This window comes from Podarcis liolepis, assembly GCF_965112155.1.
Source record: "Podarcis liolepis genome assembly, chromosome: 5".
In the NCBI taxonomy this organism is placed as follows: domain Eukaryota; kingdom Metazoa; phylum Chordata; class Lepidosauria; order Squamata; family Lacertidae; genus Podarcis; species Podarcis liolepis.
Genome location: NC_139556.1, coordinates 72,941,703 through 72,964,933, shown reverse-complemented (window position 1 = coordinate 72,964,933; position 23,231 = coordinate 72,941,703). Strand labels below are relative to the sequence as shown.

The following is a 23,231-nucleotide window of genomic DNA, read 5'->3' as shown; positions in this document are numbered from 1 at the left end:
CACCCCATCACAGGGATTTGAACCGCTGACCTTCTGATCGGCAAGCCCTAGGCTCTGTGGTTTAACCCACAGTGCCATGGCTGGTGAAGACGTGGCTTTTTGAAAAGGCCTTTGGTGAATGATCTTTTTGCGAGCTCCATTTCTGATGGCTGTTCTACAGTTCTGAATCTTTGTGACTTGTATTTTGGTGTATGGGGGTAGCAGAGGGGAATAATGTTTTGCTGCACAAGGAAAACTCCTGAAACTGGCAGAACATTCTCCTTAGTGATATGTTAAATACAGCCCACCGTTATTATCTGATATGCTAACTGTGTTTGGTTGCTTTGGAAATCAAGTCGGGTCGCATTTTTTAAAAAAATACTGTACATCAATTCCATTTTTGGAAAAACAGACACACCTGAATTACTAGCGTTTACTGCTTACCTGCACACATAATATAGTCTCTGAAGAAAGGACACCTGAACCAGAAAGGCAAGATGTGTAGGTATGGAGTCAGACCAGGGAATAACCTCTTAAAACCTGTGTATTCTGTGCAAAAGTTTCCAAAAGCTCCAGCGACAAGGACGCCATGAGGATGAAACCCAAAGAGGTAGTTCTGGCTTGGATCCAAATCTGAGGTTTTTATGAGCTGAAATAAAGGCTCAGTAAGAAGTTCACTCTTCATTTAAAAGTTGACTGGCAATTGCATACTGGCCAATTCAGATCCCACAACGAAAGCTAATTATTGCTTTTGCAAAACAAACCTGCTCCCCCTCCGACATTTTGATGAGATGGAAAGTTATGGGGAAATGCTCTGGAAAGTGTGGGGTAAGAAGAGTTTGGATGAAGAGTTTGGATTTGATATCCCACTTTATCACTACCCTAAGGAGTCTCAAAGTGGCTAACATTCTCCTTTCCCTTCCTCCCCCACAACAAACACTCTGTGAGGTGAGTGGGGCTGAGAGACTTCAAAGAAGTGTGACTAGCCCAAGGTCACACAGCAGCTGCATGTGGAAGAGCGGAGACACGAACCCGGTTCACCAGTTTACGAGACTACTGCTCTTAACCACTACACCACCCTCTCTTGATGTCCTGTTGCATAACCTCCACACCCACAAATAAGAAAGATTGCTCAAAGAACAGCTTCTCTGGAAGAGACCTCAATTTGGGTTAAAAAATAAGAAATAGAGGTGGAACTTGTAGAGAATATACACACAGAGATCTCAGCTCCATAGTGTTATAATGCAATCTATGCACAATTACTCAGAAATAAGTCCTGTTGTGCTCAAGCTGTTTCAAGCCAACCATAGTTGGTTTGTTAGGATTGCATAGCAAGCTGTAGTTAAGCAAGAAAAGGACTGAAAGCTTTCAAAACCATTTCTTCCAGTCACATTGAAGGACAGAAGGGGAGTGTACAAAGCCCAAGGACCATAATGTGGTGCTCAGCCATGGTTTAGTGCAACGTGTGGCCATGTTTCTGTGATGGCCTCTTCACATTGGCCATCCACACGTGCAAAGTTTCAGCACAGGAATAATAATGGAACAAAACAGAAGTGGAATCCTAACGAGATGCCAACTACATTGGCTTTCCTCACCATGCTCTGGGACATACGCAGAGCGCACAAGTGGGCACACACAAACACATTAACTTTCACTGCAAAATATTTCACTCACCTGAATTGGAAAGTATTCCTTAAAGTATCTCCACACAGTCCAGTTTCTGACCCACTTGGATCTTCGCCCCCCAGTTTGGGGGGTTTCCCAGTCGAGGTAGAGCCAGAGCGCATAAATAGCTGAGATAAACCAGTAATCTCCAAACACAAAGATCATGAAGATTCCACAGCAGCATTGTGCTAAAAACACAGACACAGAAAACACAAAACATTTGATATGATGAATGCAACTCATAATTTTACCTCCTTGCCATTTCCTTCTCCTTTCCCATCATGATCCCTATGGCTGGCCAACAGTAGCCTCTTGAGGGTTCTCTCCTTGTACCTAATCCAGGGGTCTGCAACCCGCGGCTCCGGAGCCGCATGTGGCTCTTTTACACCTTTGCTGCGGCTCCGGGGCAGATACTAACGAGGGGAGGAGGCGCATTGTGCGCCCCGACACTCCCCACTGTGGCGGGCGCTGTACTGGCTGTGACGTCGCATGGGGGCAGTGCGTGCGTTAGTCACGCACCGTCCCGACGTCACCTGGTCACTGCATTGAAAGGGGGCATGTACGCTGGTCACTGCATTGAAAGGGGGCATGTACGCTGGTCACTGTTTTGAAGGGGAGTGAAGAACACACACACACACACACACACAAAAGGTAACTTGTTAATTTAACGTTTATTTCTATGAGGAGGATTAATTCTGAGGGGTCAAAGAAATAATAAAAAGTGACAAAAAAGTTATTTTTATAATGACGAGTTTTGCGGCTCCCAGTTTTTTTTCTCTTCGGAAACGGGTCCAAGTGGCTCTTTTTGTCTTAAAGGTTGCAGACCCCTGACCTAATCCATCAAGGGTGCTTCCCCCATAGCCACACCAGCTTGCTACTTTGCTTCTCTGCAACTCTCTGCTCTCAACTCTAACATACAACCTGCTCTCTGTCCCCAAAACTCGTAACACTGCCATATTGCTGTTGACAGCAGTGGAGGGTTCTATCCTATTCTTTGCATTCCTATGCCTAAGGTCCCCACTGTTATATCAGTATGTGATACAGAGAGATAGAAGGGTTTTTTTTGTTTTTGCTTATTAACAATATACAGTGGTACCTTGGGTTAAGAACCTAATTCGTTCCTGAGGTCCTTTCTTAACCTAAAACTGTTCTTAACCTGAGGTACCACTTTAGCTAATGGGGCCTCCCACTGCTGCCACTGCGCGATTTCTGTTCTCATCCTGAAGCAAAGTTCTTAACCCAAGGTACTATTTCTGGTTTAGCAGAGTCTGTAACCTGAAGTGTCTTTAACCTGAAGCGTCTGTAACCCGAGGTACCACTGTATACCCTTTGAAATCCTTCATCAAATGCTGGGGGTTTTATTTTGCCCTTTCAAAGGCTTCTCCTTTATTTTGTTTCATTTTTGTCATTCTGCCTGATAAAAACAGAAATCAGAGCACAGAGGCATAATGTCCTGCCTTGGATAACTTAAAATGATAAATATTAATCATTCTGCTGAGAATATGTGGTTCGGTACTACAATTCCATGATAGTTTCAAGCTGAAGCTGGGCAATAATTTATTTTTAGCTTTGGGAATAAAAAGGAACCATTCAACCACACTAATGATAAACTATTCTAATCATGACATGTATACATGAATAGATGCAAAAGTCGCTTTTCAGATATCCACAGTCAATATCAGGGCTAGCACGACAGTGGCAGATACAGCAAACAAGAGCCTCAGGAAAATAGGCAGCCAACAGTGCTGCCCTGTTCATGTCTACTCAGAAGTAAGCTCCATTGCTTTCAATCCTACATCAATTCACTTAGTGGTAAGCTCATTTAAATCAATGGAACATATTTCTAAGTAGACGTGTATAGGAATTCACCATTTTAAGGGAAATGAACTTGAGAAGAAATTGTCTAAAGCCAAACTTTGTTTTTTTAAACTCTCAATTTTCTTTCTCATCCAAATCAAATACATTTGTTTCCTGTAATATAGCTTGTATCCAAGATGCACAATCCGACACAATTTAGAAATTATTTGGCAAGAGACAAGGAGACAGAAAGGAATTGGAAGCGTGAAAGACATGGAAGGCCAGATCTTTCTTGAGTAACACACTTTCAAAAGAGAGAGTCTTCTCCCAGTGCCAAACTTTAACAGATTAAGAGCCTGCACAATAATCCCATGTACGTGCAGAACTTAAAGCAAAGGCATCCTGAGAACGTTTCAGGGGAGAGGACAGTTATGATAAACTTTCCCCTTGATTTATCAAGCAAGTGGTCATGAGTTCTTGTATTACAAGTATCTTGCAGCACAAGTTTTGCAACTTATTCCAAAAGCCGAGATGTACATATTCCATTTGTGGCTCAGCAAGTTCCTGACATGACAATGACTCAATATAGTCTCACGGCTTGACAGAATTACTACCCTTTCAGCTCCTTGGCAGGATTCCACATGGCTTAACATCAACATGACCTTGAGGTATGAAAGCCACACAAAGTTTGATGACTAGTACCTGGCAGGGCTGTTCAAAGACTTCACAAAGGCTGCCACACAATCCAGATAGCAACAAAAGCTGATAGGATAAGTTTGCTTTTGTACTAACCAAGGGCTTACCCTGAGATGTGCGTCCTGCTTTCCTTAGGGTAGGAAGCCAAATGAACTCAGAAAGACTAAGGCTCAAACTAACACACCCACTGTTCTTTCTGTGTTTGTCTGAATGACCTGTTAAGCAAAGTTAACAAAGCTCATGGTTTTAAAAAGATCAACAACAAACACATGAGAGAGTTCTTAAGCAGCTTTGATTAAAAGCAAGTTGAAGACCAAGTTACATAAACCTTGGACAACAACATATTTTTGGCGAAAGGCAACACAGTGACACAGGCAGTTCAACTGGTCAGTCTCTGCGTGTCACTCTGAGCAATGTTAGGGACCTGAAAGAGTAAATGGTCAGTCATTTAGACTACAACTGCCACCAGCCCCATCCAGGATGAGCTAGTCCACCACTCTTGTTTGCATTTAATTTCAGTTTAGCTCCTGCACCTTCCTGTTCAATTTATCCCTGACTTTCTCCACATGCGTGATTTCTCCTACCCAATTGCAAGCTTTGGTTTTCCCCAGGGGTCAAGCCCCTGCTAAACACCATAAATCTTAAGCAGGTGGCCTTGGACCAGTCACTATCTCTGTCTAAACTACCTCACAGGGTTGTTGTGAGGATAAAATGGGAGATGGAGAGGGTAGTTTGTGAAGGGTTCTGGGAACTCTAGCTCTGCAAGGGGAAAACTACAATTCCCAAGATTCAATTGGCATGGGGGTGCTTTAAATGTGTACACAACCTAAATGTGTTTCTCATGACCAGAGGCACTTTCCCTCAGATATTCCAAGACAAGGACTTATTATTGAAAGTGTATTCTAAAGTTATCCCTCTGCTGGGTTTCACCTCTAGCACAAATGAAATTGAGGGCAGGGCACAAACATCTTGTGGTTTGGGCAGGGTCCCCCCCCCCCCTCGGTTTGCACCAGTTTTTACGTCCCTAAGGGAAACAGGGTGGTTTGAAGGAAACAGGGCCATAGGTGACACATTAATGGCCAATGTGGAAGTGAGACTGAAATAATACCCCACATGACCTAGGAGCAGGGGTGGGGGGACTTTTTCAGACTCCCCAAGGATATTCTGAGGGCTGTGGGTTAGGGAACCAAAAACACAATGACTTTAGATGTACTGTGTGTTACAACAAGCTGCCTATTAGGAAAGAAGAGCTCAAGGATTCCAGTGTGTTTACATGTGTGCTCCCTAGCCTAGATCTTGCAATTCCTTCACCTGAACCGGAGTTTGTTGCTCCCTGCTGAATACTAGACTTGTAAAGTCCTGAATATATGTTGCAATGATTATGAACTTTGCGTCCTCTGTGGTTTCCAGTACAGTCATACCTCGGGTTGTAGTAGCTTCGGGATAAGTATTATTGGGTTGCTTGCTGCGGTGACCCGGAAGCAACGGAGCATGTTACTTCCAGGTTTTGACGATCGTGCATGCGCAGACGGTCAAAACGACGTCACGCGCATGCGTGGAAGTGGCGAATCGTGACCTGCGCAGATGCACGGACGTGGGTTGCGTTTGCTTCTGGATGTGAACGGGGCTCCGGAAAGGATCCCGTTCGCATCCAGAGGTACCACTGTACCTGTTCCTAGTAAAAAACTGTCTCTCGGGGGCTTTGGCAACAATTTTGAGGATTCCCTTTCAATAAATAGTAGTGGCCAGTTCACAAAAGAGCATCAGCTTCACTTCTATTCCTGATGTAAGTGTTTATTCATATAATAAATATATATAATCTCCTCTATTTCTGATGTTCAGATTGTGATTGCTGTTGCTTTCGCAGCCAAAAATGGCAACATTCACAGACAAGAAGAAGATAGTGGGCTGGGGACCCTGCAGTGTGTAGGGGAAAAGCCTAGGAAGGGGAGTGATTCACCAACAGACCTATGAGGACCAAGAACTCAGCTACATTGGCAAAGAAATATGACTTTATATGCATTTTTATGCATTCTAACACTATGACACCAGATGGCACTGTGGAGTTCCATTTTTGCTAACCCGGTTTCTCATACAAAGTTTGCAATGTGTTTAACTGAAACGCTTCTTTGATGTGTCTAGATCCAGCCCAAGTGTGCTCAGTGGCTGTGGATTGCGAATTGCTCAGGGTGGTGGAAAAGAATGGAGCAACTGGAATCCTGAATAGGGAGCCCAACACACTGCAACATTTATTTGCACTGCAATACCCACTTGTTGTATTAGACGGCATACGCAAGGAGATTCATCGTGAGATTAGAGATTCCCCAGGTTTAAAAAGAAGATAACTGTGCTTCTGTTACATGGCAGGAGGTGTCATTGCAATGTGCAGCGATGGAGAGAGCTATGTTGGCATTCAGACAACATCCCTATTTTCACCCTCAAACTGTATGGAACTGCAGCATACATGAAAGCAAGCGCTTGGAGCCAGACTTCCAGTTTGGCTCACTTGTATAGCTCCTCATCTAAACAGCCTGACTCCAGTCAGACATACAACATTATTTGGGATCCAACGCATAAAATAAAAACCTAACAGAAAAGCACCACACAAAGTCATTGCACTGAAGCAAGTTGTCTCCCTGGTGCTTAATCCGCGCTGGGTGTTCAGCAAACAAAACATTATTACACTAATTGGATTAAGCAGGAAACACTTGTCTGAGGCTGTGCCTCTAGCTTCTATTAATGAATAATAAATGGTTTAGGAGCTGTCAGAGCATTGGATGGAATGACAGAAAGTCAATTCATCCTCACCGACAAAGAAGCGAGCCGTTTGGTAATTTTAGACTCCAGGCTGAAGGGTATAAGAATGTGGAGAGGTGGGATTGCAATTCCTTTCGATGGCCGTGTTTCAAATGTGGCAAGCCAGCCTTGCTGCATTTGAGGCAGGGGACTCCTCCACATTCTGCTGAGTGAGGCCCTGAACTTCTGCCCAAAGTCCTGCCCTGCACCACTGGGCACGTTGAGTGGCAGAATAATAATAATTTATTATTTATACCCCGCCCATCTGGCTGCCCCAGTCACTCTGGGCAGCTTCCAACAAAGTATTAAAATACAGTAGTCTGTTAAACATTAAAAGCTTCCCTAAAGAGGGCTGCCTTCAGATGTCTTCTAAACGTCTGGTAGTTGTTTTTCTCTTTGACATCTGGTGGGAGGGCGTTCCACAGGGCAGGTGCCACTACCGAGAAGGCCCTCTGCCTGGTTCCCTGTAACTTGGAACTTGGCTTCTCTCAGTGAGGGAACCACCAGAAGGCCCTCGGCGCTGGACCTCAGTGTCCAGGCAAAATGATGGGGGTGGAGACGCTCGTTTCAGGTATACTGGACCGAGGCTGCATACTGTGGTAAAGATTCAATCTTTTTTCTTTTTTTTTTGCCAATTATTTGCAACATTTTATTCTCTTGTATGGAGTGTATGGGGGGTTAGGAGGAACACCTCTGGCGGGAGATGCATCGTGCTACTTCTGGGGTAGCTTGCCCACCTTTGGTCCCCATCCTGCACTCAGCTCTCACCTGTGGCTGCTAGAAGCTGTCAGCATGCGACAGCAGCCACATTCTGGCAAATGTTCCGACTGGCTGACTAAACCAGGGGAGGGTAGCCAATGGCTCTCAAACCCTCAGTGGGTTGGGGACTTCCCCTGCAGACAGGCTCCAGCAGATTGAGCAGACAAGACCAATAGTGGGTCCAACAGTCAAAAAGGTGGTTTCTGCACGCGCCATAGAGGGAAGTGAGGATCAGGTGTGGCTCACCAACCCAGGAAGGTAGCCCATCTAGGCAAAGGAAAACACTGGTCCTAATTTTCCCTGAGGAAAAAAAAAATCTGTACCTGCTACCCTGTGGTATCCAGAATGGAGTCTCTAAGATACCTGGATGGTGTCTTGCATACCTCCTTCTGGCAACACCTGCAGCCAAGCTGGTGCCAAATGTATTGCTCTGCTTTCCTTTGGACCACATCAGTGAGGCCAAGAGAGGGGAATTGTCATCTGGACAGTCCAAGACCTCCATAATAAACACTGCCCAGGCTTGCACCCCAGAGAGGTCACTTCAGTGCTGCTAATGCAACAAAAACAACTTGGGAAGCAGCAGTTAGGAGTTACCGGTCTCTGCAGCCACAGCAGACGTTGTGATCTTCCAGCGGTTTGATTTCACCCCTGAGGCAGACTCCATTGACTCTCGAGACAGACAGATGCCAATAATTCCCTAGCAGTTATTCCGCTACATAAACCATTCGTAGATCTGGAAAAACCTATGCTCAGTAAGGCCCCATCCATATACAGAAACTTGCCTAAGCCGAGCAGGAATGATGGGAGACTTGATTTCCTTCATCTGCATGAAGCCCCATGCAGTTGCCTTCCTCGTGTCACCATGTCCTTGATCTTTACAGATGATTAATAAGAGAACAACTGCTATCTTTGTCTGTTCTGCTTTGGAGAGCAGCCTCTGGCAGAAACTAGATGTATGCTAGGACAAATGAGCCACAAGCTGAAAGTTCCAAGAGAGTATTTTCACAAATTCATGCAAATGGCTTTTTGCTATATTAGCCATGGAGAAGTGTTTCATAAGGACACAAGAGCTCTGCTATGAAGGGGACTCTTGCAGCTCTGACTGCTTCTATACTAGCCACACTGGTTGAAGGAAAGGTTCCTCCTGATTGTTCATTCAGGCTCAGACATACAATGTGACACTCCACACATCACACATTTGGAATTTGGAAGCCAAGTTCTGCATTCTCTCCAGTGAGAAATTGCATTTGTAACATTGGCTCAAAAGTAACAACCGGAAAACTCCACACCAAGCTGTTCACAATTTACAGTGTGTGCGAAGCCATACTAGACTTCTCTGAAGTAAGTCCCTTGATTGGCGTTCCTCAGGGCTACCCCTCACAAGGTAAGCAGCAGCAATAAAAGTAATGTAAACATCATCAGCACAATCTCTGGTTGCTTAAGACTTTGGTAAATACTACAGTTTGCTTTATTTGTTTTTTCAATAGTAGTAGTTGTTATATTTGTACCCCGCCCAGGTGACTGGGAATACAGGGTTCCTATTTGTACCAAATAATCATGAATGTTGCCAAATAAACTCATATTTAGTGGGAATGTGTCAACCATGGGATTGTTTGGACATATAAATAACAAACGGCCCCAAAGTAGAAGCAAAGTCGGTAGGGTCCACATCACCCCTGGCGGCACATATTTTATGAGTCAGGCTTTTTTGGAAATGGTAAAGAACATGACTTTTTAAAAAAGCAATAGATCTATAGAATAACAAGATGCATCCTTCCACCCTTGACAGATCACTAGATGAGGGGCAAGGAACAGATATATAGAATTAATGGCTGAGAAGTAAGGTCAGAATTGGTCATCAAAATTGGATGAGACATAACTTAGCATCCAGGGCAACCTGTTTGCCAACAATAATAACAGTTTCCATTACAACCTGCTTTCAGAACTTTGGTACATAGTTTCATGTCACCACATATGTTTCTTGTACCTTACAATTCCACCAGCATAAGGGGGAAACAATATGTGCTGGTCACGCCAAGGTACTTTAGTTAATTTCTGCCCTACAGAAAATTACCATATTTTTCTGTGTAGAAGAGGCCCCCATGTATAAGATGACTCCAATTTTGGGAGCCCAAAATTAAGAAATCAGTCTTTTAAATCACCTGATCGACCCACTGCCCTGGTTGATGGAAGTGGTGCTGTATTTTCACTGCATAATGGCAGGAGCCTGAATCTTGCTTGCTCGCCTCGGCTCCACAGCTACCTCCACAGCCCAGCCTCATTGACTCAGGAGCTGCCAGGAATGTCCGAGCTGATGCATAGCTCACCACAGACTTATGGTAGAACTCCATGTATAAGATGACCCCCAAGTCTGTACTGAAAAATGGAGGGGGATGTTGTCTCATACATGGGAAAGTATGGTATGTAGTTTAGCTCCTCCTGCGATCCTTTTGTAGGATAGTCATAGAATCATAGAATCATAGAGTTGGAAGAGACCACAAGGGCCATCGAGTCCAACCCCCTGCCAAGCAGGAAACACCATCAGAGCACTCCTGACATATGGTTGTCAAGCCTCTGCTTAAAGACCTCCAAAGAAGGAGACTCCACCACACTCCTTGACAGCAAATTCCACTGTCAAACAGCTCTTACTGTCAGGAAGTTCTTCCTAATGTTTAGTTGGAATATTCTTTCTTGTAGTTTGAATCCATTGCTCCGTGTCCGCTTCTCTGGAGCAGCAGAAAACAACCTTTCTCCCTCCTCTATATGACATTCTTTTATATATTTGAACATGGCTATCATATCACCCCTTAACCTCCTCTTCTCCAGGCTAAACATGCCCAGCTCCCTTAGCTGTTCCTCATAAGGCATCGTTTCCAGTCAAATTGTGATAGAACACAAATCGTACTTCAAACTTCCTCAACTGAATTGCCAAATGTCCAGTGCTTTACTTTAATGAAGAATGCAATTCAGAGCTTGAAACAATTAATCAGCCTTTACAGTATTTGCTATGCTGCTGAGGGAGTATTGTACATTTAATAAAACCACTAATCAGTTGTTTTTAGGTTGCTTCCATATGTAATAGTGACCTAGTAACCTATCCTGCTGAGTTTTGCTCTATATGTTTATGCTTAGGAAATAGATCACATTTCTTGTTTTGCAATGGCAGTAATCCTAAAGACATTCAATTGGAAGTATTTTCTGAAACCGGTAAGACTTACTGCCAGATCAATGGGTTTAGGATTGCAAAACTGAACAGCTCTACATAACTCATATTGGCAAAGATTGTAGCTTCTCAAAAGGAAATGTACAAATCTTAATTTCCCATATATACAAAAAAGTTTTAGCATATTGTGTTGACATTTTGTGTCCTCAGAAAACTTCAGTCATCATTAGGACCTTTTTTGGAATCTTTTAAGCAAGAGATTTCAGAAGAACTATTTCAACAGTTATAAAACCCACGTACCTACGGGACCGCCTCTCCTGGTATGCCCCGCAGAGGGCCTTAAGGTCCACAAATGACAACATTTTGGAGGTCCCAAGTCACAAGGTGGTTAGATTGGTCTCAACTAGGGCCAGGGCCTTTTCAGTACTGGCCCCGACTTGGTGGAATGCTCTGTCACAAGAGACTAGGGCCCTGTGGGACTTGACATCTTTCCGTAGGGCCTGCAAGACAGAGCTGTTCCGCCTGGCCTTTGGTTTGGACTCAGTCTGACCCTTATGTTTCCCTCCCCTTATGGTTTTGATCTTTGGGCTACTTTTAAAATGAGGCTGCATTTTAAATTGCATTTTAACCTGTATTTTAAATTGGGGTTTCCCCCCCTATTATGTTTCTACTGTAATTTTACTGGTGTTAGCTGCCCTGAGCCCGGCCCTGGCTGGGGAGGGCGGGGTATAAATAAAATTTATTGTTGTTGTTGTTATTATTATTATTACTAAAACAAGGCTATCAATAGCTACAAGCTGTGACGACTATGCTCTACCACTACAGACAGAGGCATTATGCCTCCGAATACCAGTTGTTGCAAATTGCAAGTGGGCAGAGTGCATTGTGCTCCCATCCAGCTTGCAAGCTTCCCACAAGCATCTGGTTGGCCACTGTGAGAACAGAATGAAGGACTAAATGAGCCATTGGCCTGATTCAGCAGGCTTACTTTTCGTTCTTAAAAACTCTGGTGTCTGAGCAGCCAAGAGTGACCCAAGTTTATTCTCCTTCCCATTCTTTCCCATGGACTTTATTTAGAAAAATGTCTAGCCTAGTTTTCCAAAAGCGCAGGGTAGCTCACAAAGCAAAGTTGTGGCTTTGGAAAAGTTTTATTTCCCATCAAAGGAAGTGCTTTCAGAAAGACAGCTTTTCAAGTCACAGGTGGGCTGTGCAGTTTTTGTTGGTCCAAGCAGCAGACTGGAAACCAGCAGGATCTTTTCCATCTGGATGGTTGTATATAAAACTCTGCACTGGTTGGTATGGCTATTTTTAGTAACTCCTCTTTGCCCTGTTTTCCGTTAGTAGTACAGCATCAAACGATCTATGGTAATTCACACAAAAACTACTCTTAAAAATTACAGCTAAACTGTGGTTAAAGCTTTAAAAAAAAATCACCAAGAAGGTGAAGGGAGGAAGGTAATGTGACAGAGAAGTCTCAGTGAACCAAGACTTGGTTGGGAAATTGAAGCTCTGACTTCAGTTTGCTGTAACAAATGGCTCGACAGCTATGGTGAAGGATCTTAGAAGGTTATTTCCAATGGATAATGAGCTGATTAGTAGCCACTGGTTATGGTTATGTTATGTTTTTATAGGGGAGAAGAGGAAGGCTTGGCTACTGAAGCCCTGCACAACCATCTCCATGAAGGAACAATAAAGATTTGTTTTGCATGTTTTTTTGAAGCACCCCTTTCTTAATGCCATTTCTATTCATCATTCAGGTTTAAGGAGTAGGGCATGGGTTATACTGTAGCACTTCACCATGGTGCTACTATTACCTATTTTTCTTTCCTTCTCTCCCCCCCCCCCCCCCATAGCTGCATCTGATTATACTCACACAATAACTTTGGTATCTCTTTGACTCCACCTCGTCTCCATATTCTAACTTGCAAGAGTAGCTTCTTCTGTTAGAAATTACTATCCTACACACACACACATGCTAAATAATTGCAGTACATCCAGTACTGTTTCTAGTATGTCACAGAAGAGTCTTAAAGTCAGGCAGTTATAAATTACTTAGGGGACAATCGTATGGCAATAGCCACGTGGATAAGCTGCCTAGGATGCGGGTGAAGATATGCTTGTTTGTTTCTTTTTAAACATATTATTTATTTATTTTTCTTTATTTCGTTAAATTTATATACCAAGTGATTGTAACCCCCCCCCCCGAAAAAAAAAACCCAAGGCAGTTTACAGAAAGAATAATACAATGCAATTATTAGTGAAAACAATTAAAACATCCAAAGAATTGGAAACAGCAATAAACGAAGAACACACCAGCATTCTCAATATCTGGGTAAACAAAAATGTTTTTAGCAGGCAGCAAAAAGAGTACAACGAAAGCCCCTTTTCAACAAAATGACTCACCGCTCTGACTTCAGAAGCAGATTATAAGAAAAACAGTTGTAAACTTTTGTATTGTTAACCGGTTTTAAGCTGTAAAACTTAACAGGGCTTTCCTCATTTAGCTATTTGCTTGAAATATTTTCAGCCCACCCTTCTTCACAAGGGACCCCAGGGTGGGGTGCAGTCAGTGGCGTAGCGTGGGGGGTGCAGGGGGGCCAGCCGCACCGGGCGCAACATCTGGGGGTTAGGGTTAGGAGGCGCAAATCCACGGGTTAGGGGGCGCAAATTACTTGCCCTGCCCCGGGTGCTGACAACCCGCGCTACGCCACTGGGTGCAGTAGCTCCATTTGAAAAAGAATAACCATCATCACAATGATAATCAGCACTCTTGCATCTGCTCGCCAGACAGGATTTTGGGTAGCTCTGAATTTCACAGGTTCCTTTTTATCTGAGAGGTATTGTAAGCTCTGAATGCAGTGGTGTATCCCTGCCTTAAGAAGATCTCCCTGGGCTCAGTAGTTAAACAACCATTACACTGGCAAATAGCCCCTTTGGGAGCAAAGCACTAGAAAGGGTGGCAACAGTCCAGGCTTGCTTGGAGGCAACAACTTGGATACGTTCTAGTCTGGCTTCATGACTGGCCATGCCACTGAACCTGCCTTAGTAGCCATGGTTGATGACAGTTGTTGGGAGAAAGATAGGTGGAATGTGACCCTGCTTGCTCCCCGTGATGGACTGGCAGTTTTCAGTACCATGGTATCCTTTTGGAGCATCTCAGGGAGGTGGGGGTTGGGAACCCTGTGCTTCAGTGGCTCTGCTCCTACCTCCAGGGCCATTTCCAGAACCTACTTATGGAAGGCTGAGCACCATGGGAGTTCTCCTGTTGTGCTCAGAAGGGTTTCATCTTGTTCACTAAAGCAGCGGGTGGCAACGGCAGTGTTAAGTTACCATCTGAAAAGAACTGTGATTTTTTGCTAGCTGGGTGGAGGGAAATAGTTTATTGTTATGAGAAAGTGACCCTCCAAAAGTAATAATCCTTGGGTGGCGATGCTGCTGTGAAGTGTTAGGGGTTTCTTGACCACCACAAAAGCGAGAGGGAACCAAATTGCTGCCCTTAGTTGGAGATTTGGGGGTTGAACGCTCGCTGAAAAGTAAAGCCCGGCCCTTGGGAGAAGTGGATGGAAAGCTATTCTTTTTTTTACCCTGCTTACTCGGGGAGCAAGGCAGCAACTGGGTGACATTGCAGAGATTGTCATCTCCAAGACGTTTACATGGGCTGAGAGGCAAGACCTGCTTCTGGGGTGAAACTGACAGTGGGCTTGTGTCCAGTTTCGAAGCCTCCTCATTCTCTAGAGGTTTGTGGCATCTCCTTATCGATTTCCGCTTTGGGAATTTGATGGTGCTCTGGCTTTCAGACTGAGATCTGGTACAAGGCATGATGGACATGTCAACCCGAACCTGCGGAGCCAAAGGGGCACGAGGCTTCTTCTCGCAACCAACCCACTTGACTAAATGAAGCTACTCTGCTTGCCCACTCGTGGCCAACCGGCCCCGACCCGCCCATTGGTCCCTGGGATCCAAAATTACCGGTAATAATTTGGAAATGTGTCACTAGGTGCAGACCAGTACTCTAGCAGTTTTTACTTCTGGGTATAGATAGTCCTTTAAATATCTCCAAAAGACATCTCTGCTGATCATGGAATCCTAGATCATGATCTTTTGGTAATACAGTATACAAATACAGTGGTACCTCGGGCTACAGACGCTTCAGGTTACAGACCCAGAAATAGTAACCCAGAAATAGTACCTCGGGTTAAGAACTTTGCTTCAGGATCAGAACAGAAATTGTGCTCCAGCGGCACGGCAGCAGCAGGAGGCCCCATTAGCTAAAGTGGTGCTTCAGGTTAAGAACAGTTTCAGGTTAAGAACAGACCTCCAGAATGAATTAAGTACTTAACCCGAGGTACCACTGTACTGTAATCAAAATTTATTTGCTTAACCCATCAATCACCTAAATGGCACCACCTGACCTTAGTACGCCACCGAGGATGGCAAACTCCTGATTTCTCTTTGGGAAAGGGCAAAAGTGTGCATCGCCTCCCCTTCCGTCCGGTGATGCTGTTTTCCCTGGTGGCTTTTTGATATGCTATTTTACCTGGCGCAACCTGTGTGCTGCTTTCCCTGGCGCGATCGGTGGTATGTTTTTAGCAGTGCAAGACTCCCTAAAAAAAACTCAACAACTTTGGGGGGCGGCGGGTGGAAAATTTGCACCATGGCACTGTATATGCTAAAGATGGCCCTGCATAATTTTGTCATCCCAGCTCAGCCAGTTGAAGTGAGGCCAAATGTAACTTCCCAAAAAGGGGCATTCTGGGTGTGGGACCAGAGAGGAGGGACTTAAATTGGAGCCTGAACCTATTCAGCTCTGTCACGTGACTTGTGGGGTAGCACTTAACACTGCTTTCCGCCAGCTTCTGCTGCATAGGATTGCTCTCTTAGAACGCTAGAGCCATCACATCATCACAACCTTTCCGCGAGAGCGCGCAAAGCTCATCGCAAATGTATAAAGTTCCAGTAGGCAGTTTTCCAAATCCCCACGTGGGACACTGAACGCATCTTGCCTGTTTCTAGATGGTGCAGTCTGAGCTTAAAGCACTTTTACTCTGAAGCAAGCCCCACTCCTTTAAATGGGGATTTCGTCACAGAGACGTGTGCACTGGCTTGCTGCCTTACTCTGGAGTAAGTCACATCAAGTGAGGAGGGGCTGATTTCCTAGCAAACGCGTTTAGAACCGCAAGCCAACAGCCAGACTCTGCTCAGGTTTCCTAAATCCCGCTTTGTTTCAAGGCTACTTACTCCTTAGTAAGGCAGCAGGCTTACAGCATAGCTGCTTGGAACTGAACCTCAGCTTAGTGAGACTTACTTGCGAGTCAACTTGCACCGTGCAAGAGCTCGAACCCTGCCCCATCCTATGCATGTTTACTCAGAAGTAAAACTTACTGAGCTGCCTGCACAGAGTTCCATTATAGCCCGATCGTATATGCATCCCCTTCGACAGCTGGGATAACTCAGTCGGTACAATATGAGATTCTTAATCTCAAGGTCGTGGGTTCGAGTCCTACTTGGGTAAAAAGGATCCCTTAATTATAGGGGGATGACCCTCGTGATCCCTACCAACTCGACAATTCCCAGCTTCAACCAGGCTTAAATTTCACTAGCCTGCGGCGCGAACACATCCGTTTGCTGCCGTTTCTGTTTACGTCCAAGCGAACTAGGCGAGGATCGGGCACCTAGACGGGGCGCAGACGCGCTTACCTAGCAGCAGGAACGAGAAGACCCATTGAAACACGGCGGCCGTCTGCAGCCTCCTCGCCAGGGGGATGTTGAGCGGGGCGAACTCGACCTTCATGGCGCGCCGCCGGAGAGGCTTCACGCCAGAAGACGCCCAAAGGGCAACGGTGAGCGCGGCTTCTCGCCTCCCCCGGGGTGGGTCCTCCTCGCGGGCCGGGCTGCGCCTGGCCAGTGGAGAGAGCCCATCGCCCCTTCCAAGTTTGGAGATCCCGAGGCGGGGCCCTGCCGCCGGCGCGATCCCTGGAGCCAAGCGGGATCGTGAATTGGAGACCTCGACGAGAGCTTTGCGCCTCGGTCCGCGCTTTCCCCGGCGCCTAGGCTGCAAGGATCCGCCCTGGCTGCCGGCCGGGCTGCTTCCTTGCGCCGGTCGCGGAACGTGGCGGCGGCCCCAACAGAGCCCCTCGGAGGCGGTCTTGCTCGTGGGGAGGGGGAGCCTGTGGCCGGGGAAGGGGAGAGGGCATACGCGGCACAACATGGACAAACTAAGTTGTGGGGGCTTTCTTAGATCTCCGATCTATTTCACACTGCCACACGATCCATTCGAAACGTATCTTCCCTGAAGTCCTTATTGTGAGCAAGTAAAGCCCTGCTGCTTTCGAGGCAGTTAGCGTCCCAGTAAGCCCGTTTAGGATTGCACAGCCTTAAACAAATCAGTTTATCCATTGCTATCATTTATAACTGAAAAGTGTTTTTCATTTAATTCCAACAACGGGATGGAGTAAGTTACTTGTTGGGCGCAGCTCTCCCCCTCCTGCGCTCTTTTCTGCCTCCCCCATGCAATAAGCCGTCTCTTAGTTCAAGGATCCAATAATTTGTGTGCAAATGCAATTTGCTTCAGGGGCGTCGATTACAGCTGCAGAAAAGACAAAAGTGTCTTGTTCGTGTGAAGCCGCTGGCTATTGCAAGGAACCCTCCTTGAAAGGGCACATTCACAACATACATTTAAACATAGCTTCTCCCCCACCCAAAGAATCCTGGGAATTGTGGTTCGTTAAGGATTCTGGGAATTGTAGTTCTGTGAGAGGGGGAATTACAGTTTCCAAGAGTCTTAAGAGGGGGAGTCAAGTGCTTTAAATGCCTGTTGACTGTGCTTTGAAAGTATGGTGAGGATTTGCCCATTGTCATTCCTGAGGATGACTTACACCACAGAGTGGAAAGATGGTGGGGTGACCAGATCGGTTCTCCTGGACCTCTTAGCGCTGACTGGCCATTTGAGCTGGGCTTAGGAGGCTTGGTGTTAATGGTGACTGGTGACAGGGGTCTTGGGGACAATTTTTAATTGGACATGGTTCAGGTGCAAATTCCCCCCTCAATTTAGAGTATATATTGATTGACCTTGTATAAAACCATATCATAGGAGCCAACTCCTGGGGCCAATGTCCCTCCCACCCACCCCCCTGCCAATAAAATAGTTGAAGAAGCTGGGCCACCCCAAAGTTGATGGGAACTGCCATTCAAATGGTGTGGGTGTGCCCCATCATGTGATCAGTTATGCAGAGCGGAGCTTACTTGGCCTCCACCCAATTTTTATTCAAGCTGGCACCCATATACAGGCTCCTCCCCACTCATGCATGATCAGAACGCACTCAACTGCTGACATGTGCCATTTGCAGCACCCAAAGGGGGCAGTTTGGAGGCAGACTAGATGGCACATACACTCATCCCACTGACGTGGGTGGTAGACAGTAACAGAACCCTCACGTAAGTGGGTATTCCCCTGTACACAAACAGTTGAGGAGAATAAATCCATATATAAGTTCATGAAGGCTAGCCATAGTGTCTGCATAACAATGGATTCCAGGTGATATTACAAGTTGGCTCAGTTTGCCTACCGATGGAATTCCCTTTCCCCTGATTTCGTTATCTTGACTTCCCTCCCTTTGGGTTAAGAGGAGATTTGGGAAGACATGAGGTTTCTCAAGTTAGTTGCATTTTCCTTTCTGAACATTTTAAAAAGAAATATACATACGTAGCATTGAAACTCTGTATTTACACTTCCAAAATTGAAACAAAAAACTTCTTTTTCTTGATCCTTGACTAATTTTATCAGTAGCAACTCAGTATACCGTCAACAATCTTCATCTGCATGATTCAGCCTAGTTGCTTAAATGCTTTGCATGATGACCTAAGTTGGGTTCTTCCTGCTTCCATTCATTGTCACTGACTCAAAGACTCATGCTCACACACTTCCCCTCTGCTACTGATCACAAACTTGTCCACAGCCAAGGCAGGGTATTACATTTGCTTCTTCCCCATTTTGACTCCTGACTTCTCCTCTGCATCTTCCCTTATGTGGGGCTAGTAGACGTGGAATCTGGGGAAAACCAATAGTTTGTGTGCTTTTTTAAAAAACAACAACACCCAATTCTGGTCTTCTTATGCTCTAAAAATGTCTTTTTGCATCAAGTGCCAGAATGTATGTGGGAATGCAAATTCAAATTGAAAGCAATATAACGCAAATCAATAACAAAATATTGTGGCACCTTAAAGACTTAAGAAATTGATTATGGCAGAAGTGTTCATGGACTGGAGTCCATCAGATGTAACTGATGGAGTGGACTGGAGTCCACAGAAGCTTATCATGACATAATAAATTGAGTTACAATGTCACTTGGTTGTGTTTGCTGCACCAGACGAACACGCCCAGTTCCTAATCTGACATGTGCAGTCCAACACAGATCTCTTTAGGTCAGAGGTGGGGAACCCATGGTCTTCCAAATATAACTGGACTACAATTCTCTTGCATGTTGGGAATTGAAATACAGTAATGCGGGTGGCGCTGTGGGTTAAACCACAGAGCCTAGGACTTGCCGATCAGAAGGTTGGTGGTTTGAATCCCCACAATGGAACTCCCATTGCTCAGTCCCTGCTCCTGCCAACCTAGCAGTTTGAAAGCACGTCAAAGTGCAAGTAGATAAATAGGTACCGCTTTGGCGGGAAGGTAAACGGCATTTCCGTGCGCTGCTCTGGTTCACCAGAAGCGGTTTAGTCATGCTGGCCACATGACCCGGAAGCTGTACGCTGGCTCCCTCGGCCAATAAAGCAAGATGAGCGCCGCAACCCCAGAGTCGGCCACGACTGGACCTATGGTCAGGGGTCCCTTTACCCTTTACCTTTAACCCCCAACTTACATGCATTTAACTTGTGTGCATTCATCTTAACACACTTGGCAAAAAATGTTTTTTGGTTTTTTTAAAAGGGGGGTGCAGAAACGGGGCAGGCGTCCATGGAAAAAAAACTTTGGCAATTCCACATGTCATTGAACCCAATGTGTTTTTACTTTTTTGTGATTATGGCTTTAGGCGTGACCCCTGGAATGTAACCCCCACATAAACTGTGAGCTTATGGTACAACAGCATTGGGGGGGACAGACTACAATTTCACCATCCCTCCTTTAGAAGGACTGGGGCAGATAACAGTGAAAAAGCCATTAAATGGTAATCCTACTTTTATGTTTTCAGGGCACTCCTCAACAGGCTTACTCAGAAGTAACTGTTGCTGAGTTCAAGTAGATTCCCTAGTAAATGTGTTTAGAATTGCAGCATTACTGCGGGGTAATGGAGAAGTAACAGGCTACAGTTCAGTGGTAGAGCACCTGCGCTGCATGCATGTGGTCATAGGTTCAGTCCCCAGCAACTTCCCGAAAGGCTGGTGAAGTTCCCTGATTGAAACTGTAGAAATCTGCTGTCAGCATAGGCAATACTGAACCAGATGAAGCAATAGTATTACTTACTCCATGAAATCAATAGGGCTGTAGACTCAGCTGCAGAGCATCTGCTTTGTGTGCAGAAGGTTCCAGGTTCAATCCCTGGTGTCTTAAGGTAGGACTGGGATTGTTATCTTTGGAACCCTGGGGAGCTATTGTCAGTTGGTGTTGACAGTACTGAGCTGGTCTGACTTGGTATATGGCAGATTCCTATGTTCCTTACAAACAAATCAAAATACTATCTTGTTATAGCTTTGGGAATTGTTTCTTAACAGTGATTGTGTTCCCCCAAATTGGAGAACTGGGGACCATCCTGCTCAATGTAGGAAAATCAGAACGAGTGTGTCCCCAACAGAGGGCTGTTCACTCTCTGCTTGAAGACCCCCAGTGAGGGAGTTAGTCCAATTTTTCTACAGAAAAGTTTTACATAGGAAAGAAAGAAAGAAAGAAAGAAAGAAAGAAAGAAAGAAAGAAAGATGTGTGTGTTTTGAAGCATGGTAAACCAGCAAAGACATAACAATTACGACTTGTTCTTTGGGCTGTGGATGAGATTTCTTGGTTATTTGACACTGTGGCTCTCATTGTTAGGAGATCAATCAAGGATGGAATAAGGAACAGAAAATGCTGAGACATGTTTCAGTCTTATGACTTTAATGCTACACTGATTGGTACCATTACAAACATATCCATCTCACAAAATAGTAGAAGACCAAAGTTTGCATTCATCCATTAAACTTGTTCTAATGCATTTTAAATATTTGAATTTTCTGTGCCCACCCCCCCCCCCCCGCCCAGTTGTCTGGCAAATGCTTCCTGCTGCAGGAGAGGAGAAATAAACTCTCCAGTGCTGTTGTCTCCACACATGGTGTGAAATGGGTGTGATGTGAAAGAGAGGCTGAGAGATATGCTGGTATTTTTGGGGGGCGGGGGCGGGGAGCAGCAAGCATGGTAAGAGAAGCAGACTGGCTTATGAGGGTTGTTATCTTGACATTACAGCCTGGGCTGGAACTAAAGCTGAGTGGCATATGACAACCGTATAATGCAAGGTAAATGCAATGTCACCTGTTGTTAATATCCTGATGTGGCAGTTTGGGAGAACGTTTAAAACCACTTTCTATTAAAGAGCCAGGGCTAGCCCTACCTTTAAGAGGAGTAGCTGGTGCTTTGGGGGTGGGAGAGAGAGTGGTGGCAAGTGGCTGGCCCTGTGCTCCCTAAGCTATCTTGCTGTCCTCAGGAGCCTGCTGCCCTGTCACCAGTGCCGACATAAGCATCAAATGCCAGTTCAATCAGTTTCTATATGTAGAAATAGGTCCGTGTGCAAGTGCACCATCTCGTTCTTCACTTTGAACATCAAATTGTACAGTGGTACCTCGGGTTAAGAACTTAATTCATTCTGGAGGTCTGTTCTTAACCTGAAACTGTTCCTAACCTGAAGCACCACTTTAGCTAATGGGGCCTCCTGCTGCCGCTGCGCCGCCGCTGCACAATTTCTGTTCTTATCCTGAAGCAAAATTCTTAACTTGAGGTACTATTTCTTGAGGTACTATTTCTGGGTTAGCGGAGTCTGTAACCTGAAGCGTATGTAACCCGAGGTACCACTGTATTGATTTGGCCCTGGGGCTGAGACTGAAGGTGGCTGACAGCAGCTGTCATATAAAAGTTTTTAAAATTGTTGCTGGCTCCATTTTTCTGGTTGAAAAGAGAACATTTCAGATACAGGATTCCGCTGAAAATTCCTATCAGGACATAGACACTAGAACAAAAAAATAAAAAGTTGTCCAGTAGCACCTTAGAGACCAACTAAGTTTGTTCTGGGTATAAGCTTTTGTGTGCATGCACACTTCTTCAGATACGAAAGCTTGATACTCAGAACAAACTTAGTTGGTCTCTAAAGTCCTACTAGGGACACGGGTGGCGCTGTGGGTTAAACCACAGAGCCTAGGACTTGCCGATCAGAAGGTAGCGGTTCGAATCCCTGCGACGGGGTGAGCTCCCGTTGCTCAGTCCCTGCTCCTGCCAACCTAGCAGTTCGAAAGCACGTCAAAGTGCAAGTAGATAAATAGGTACTGCTCCAGTGGGAAGGTAAATGGCGTTTCTGTGCGCTGCTCTGGTTCACCAGAAGCAGCTTAGTCATGCTGGCCACATGACCCGGAAGCTGTACGCTGGCTCCCCAGACCAATAAAGCGAGATGAGCACTGCAACGCCAGAGTCGTCCGCAACTGGACCTAATGGTCAGGGGTCCCTTTACCTTTATCTTTAAAGTCCTACTGGACCATTTTTAAATTTATTTCGACTGTGTCAGACCAACATGGCTACCTGCCTGAAACCAGAACAAATATAACAGGATATAGAGACGTTTCACGTGAACTCAGTTTGCTAACTGTATCCATGTGCTCAGGCTGCACACCTTTGGCCGCTTGCCTGGGAGTAAGCCCCGCTGAATTCGATGGGGCTTCCTTCCTACAGACATGTCAAGGACCGCACGCTGTCAATCATCTGTACCCATCCCACAACCAAGTTGAAAACACACTGGGGTACAAAGGCAGTTAATGATTAAAGTTCAGCCACAAGCAAAACACAGCAAAGTTAAATTAACAACTCCCTCGCCCCCTCGCAGCTCTCTGCCCCGCAGCCAGCACGCAGCCAAATGCAGATCCGGTTCGCTCTATGCATTTGCACTCAGAGCCAGACACGTTGCCTCGCTTGCAGGCGGCGGAACTGAATGAGTCCGGAAACCGGGGGGGGGGGCTGCCAATTCTCTTCCAGCCCTACGTAAGTCTATGGGCAGAGCGTGTTGCTGATGCAAACGTTATTTAGTTGTCTTCATCTTGCCTGATCAAAGGTCACCCAAACAGCAGGCGAATTCCCATCTGCTGACGGAGGCGCCGCGATAATGATCTAGCCCCTCGACTATCTTCATGACAGCCTATGTATGCC

At 45.5% G+C, this 23,231-nt stretch overlaps 1 protein-coding gene and 2 long non-coding RNA genes across 3 annotated transcripts in view; 1 reads left to right on the top strand and 2 right to left on the bottom strand.

Annotated features, from left to right (window-relative positions):
• Positions 1-17,342, bottom strand: part of MOGAT1 (monoacylglycerol O-acyltransferase 1) — a 33,708-nt gene extending 16,366 nt beyond the window's left edge. The window contains 5 exon segments of the mRNA XM_083506503.1: positions 424-628; positions 1,654-1,832; positions 16,553-16,939; positions 16,942-16,972; positions 16,974-17,342. Coding sequence (XP_083362629.1) covers positions 424-628; positions 1,654-1,832; positions 16,553-16,939; positions 16,942-16,972; positions 16,974-17,063 — 892 coding nt within the window. The 5' untranslated portion in view covers positions 17,064-17,342.
• The window catches only part of LOC310708398, a 149,266-nt gene that overhangs the window by 16,366 nt on the left and 109,669 nt on the right, over positions 1-23,231 (bottom strand). The window lies entirely within an intron of this gene.
• LOC310708401 lies at positions 8,966-14,821 on the top strand. Its single transcript, XR_014527000.1, has 3 exons — positions 8,966-9,076; positions 11,066-11,175; positions 14,653-14,821. It is a non-coding gene; the product is annotated as an uncharacterized lncRNA (long non-coding RNA).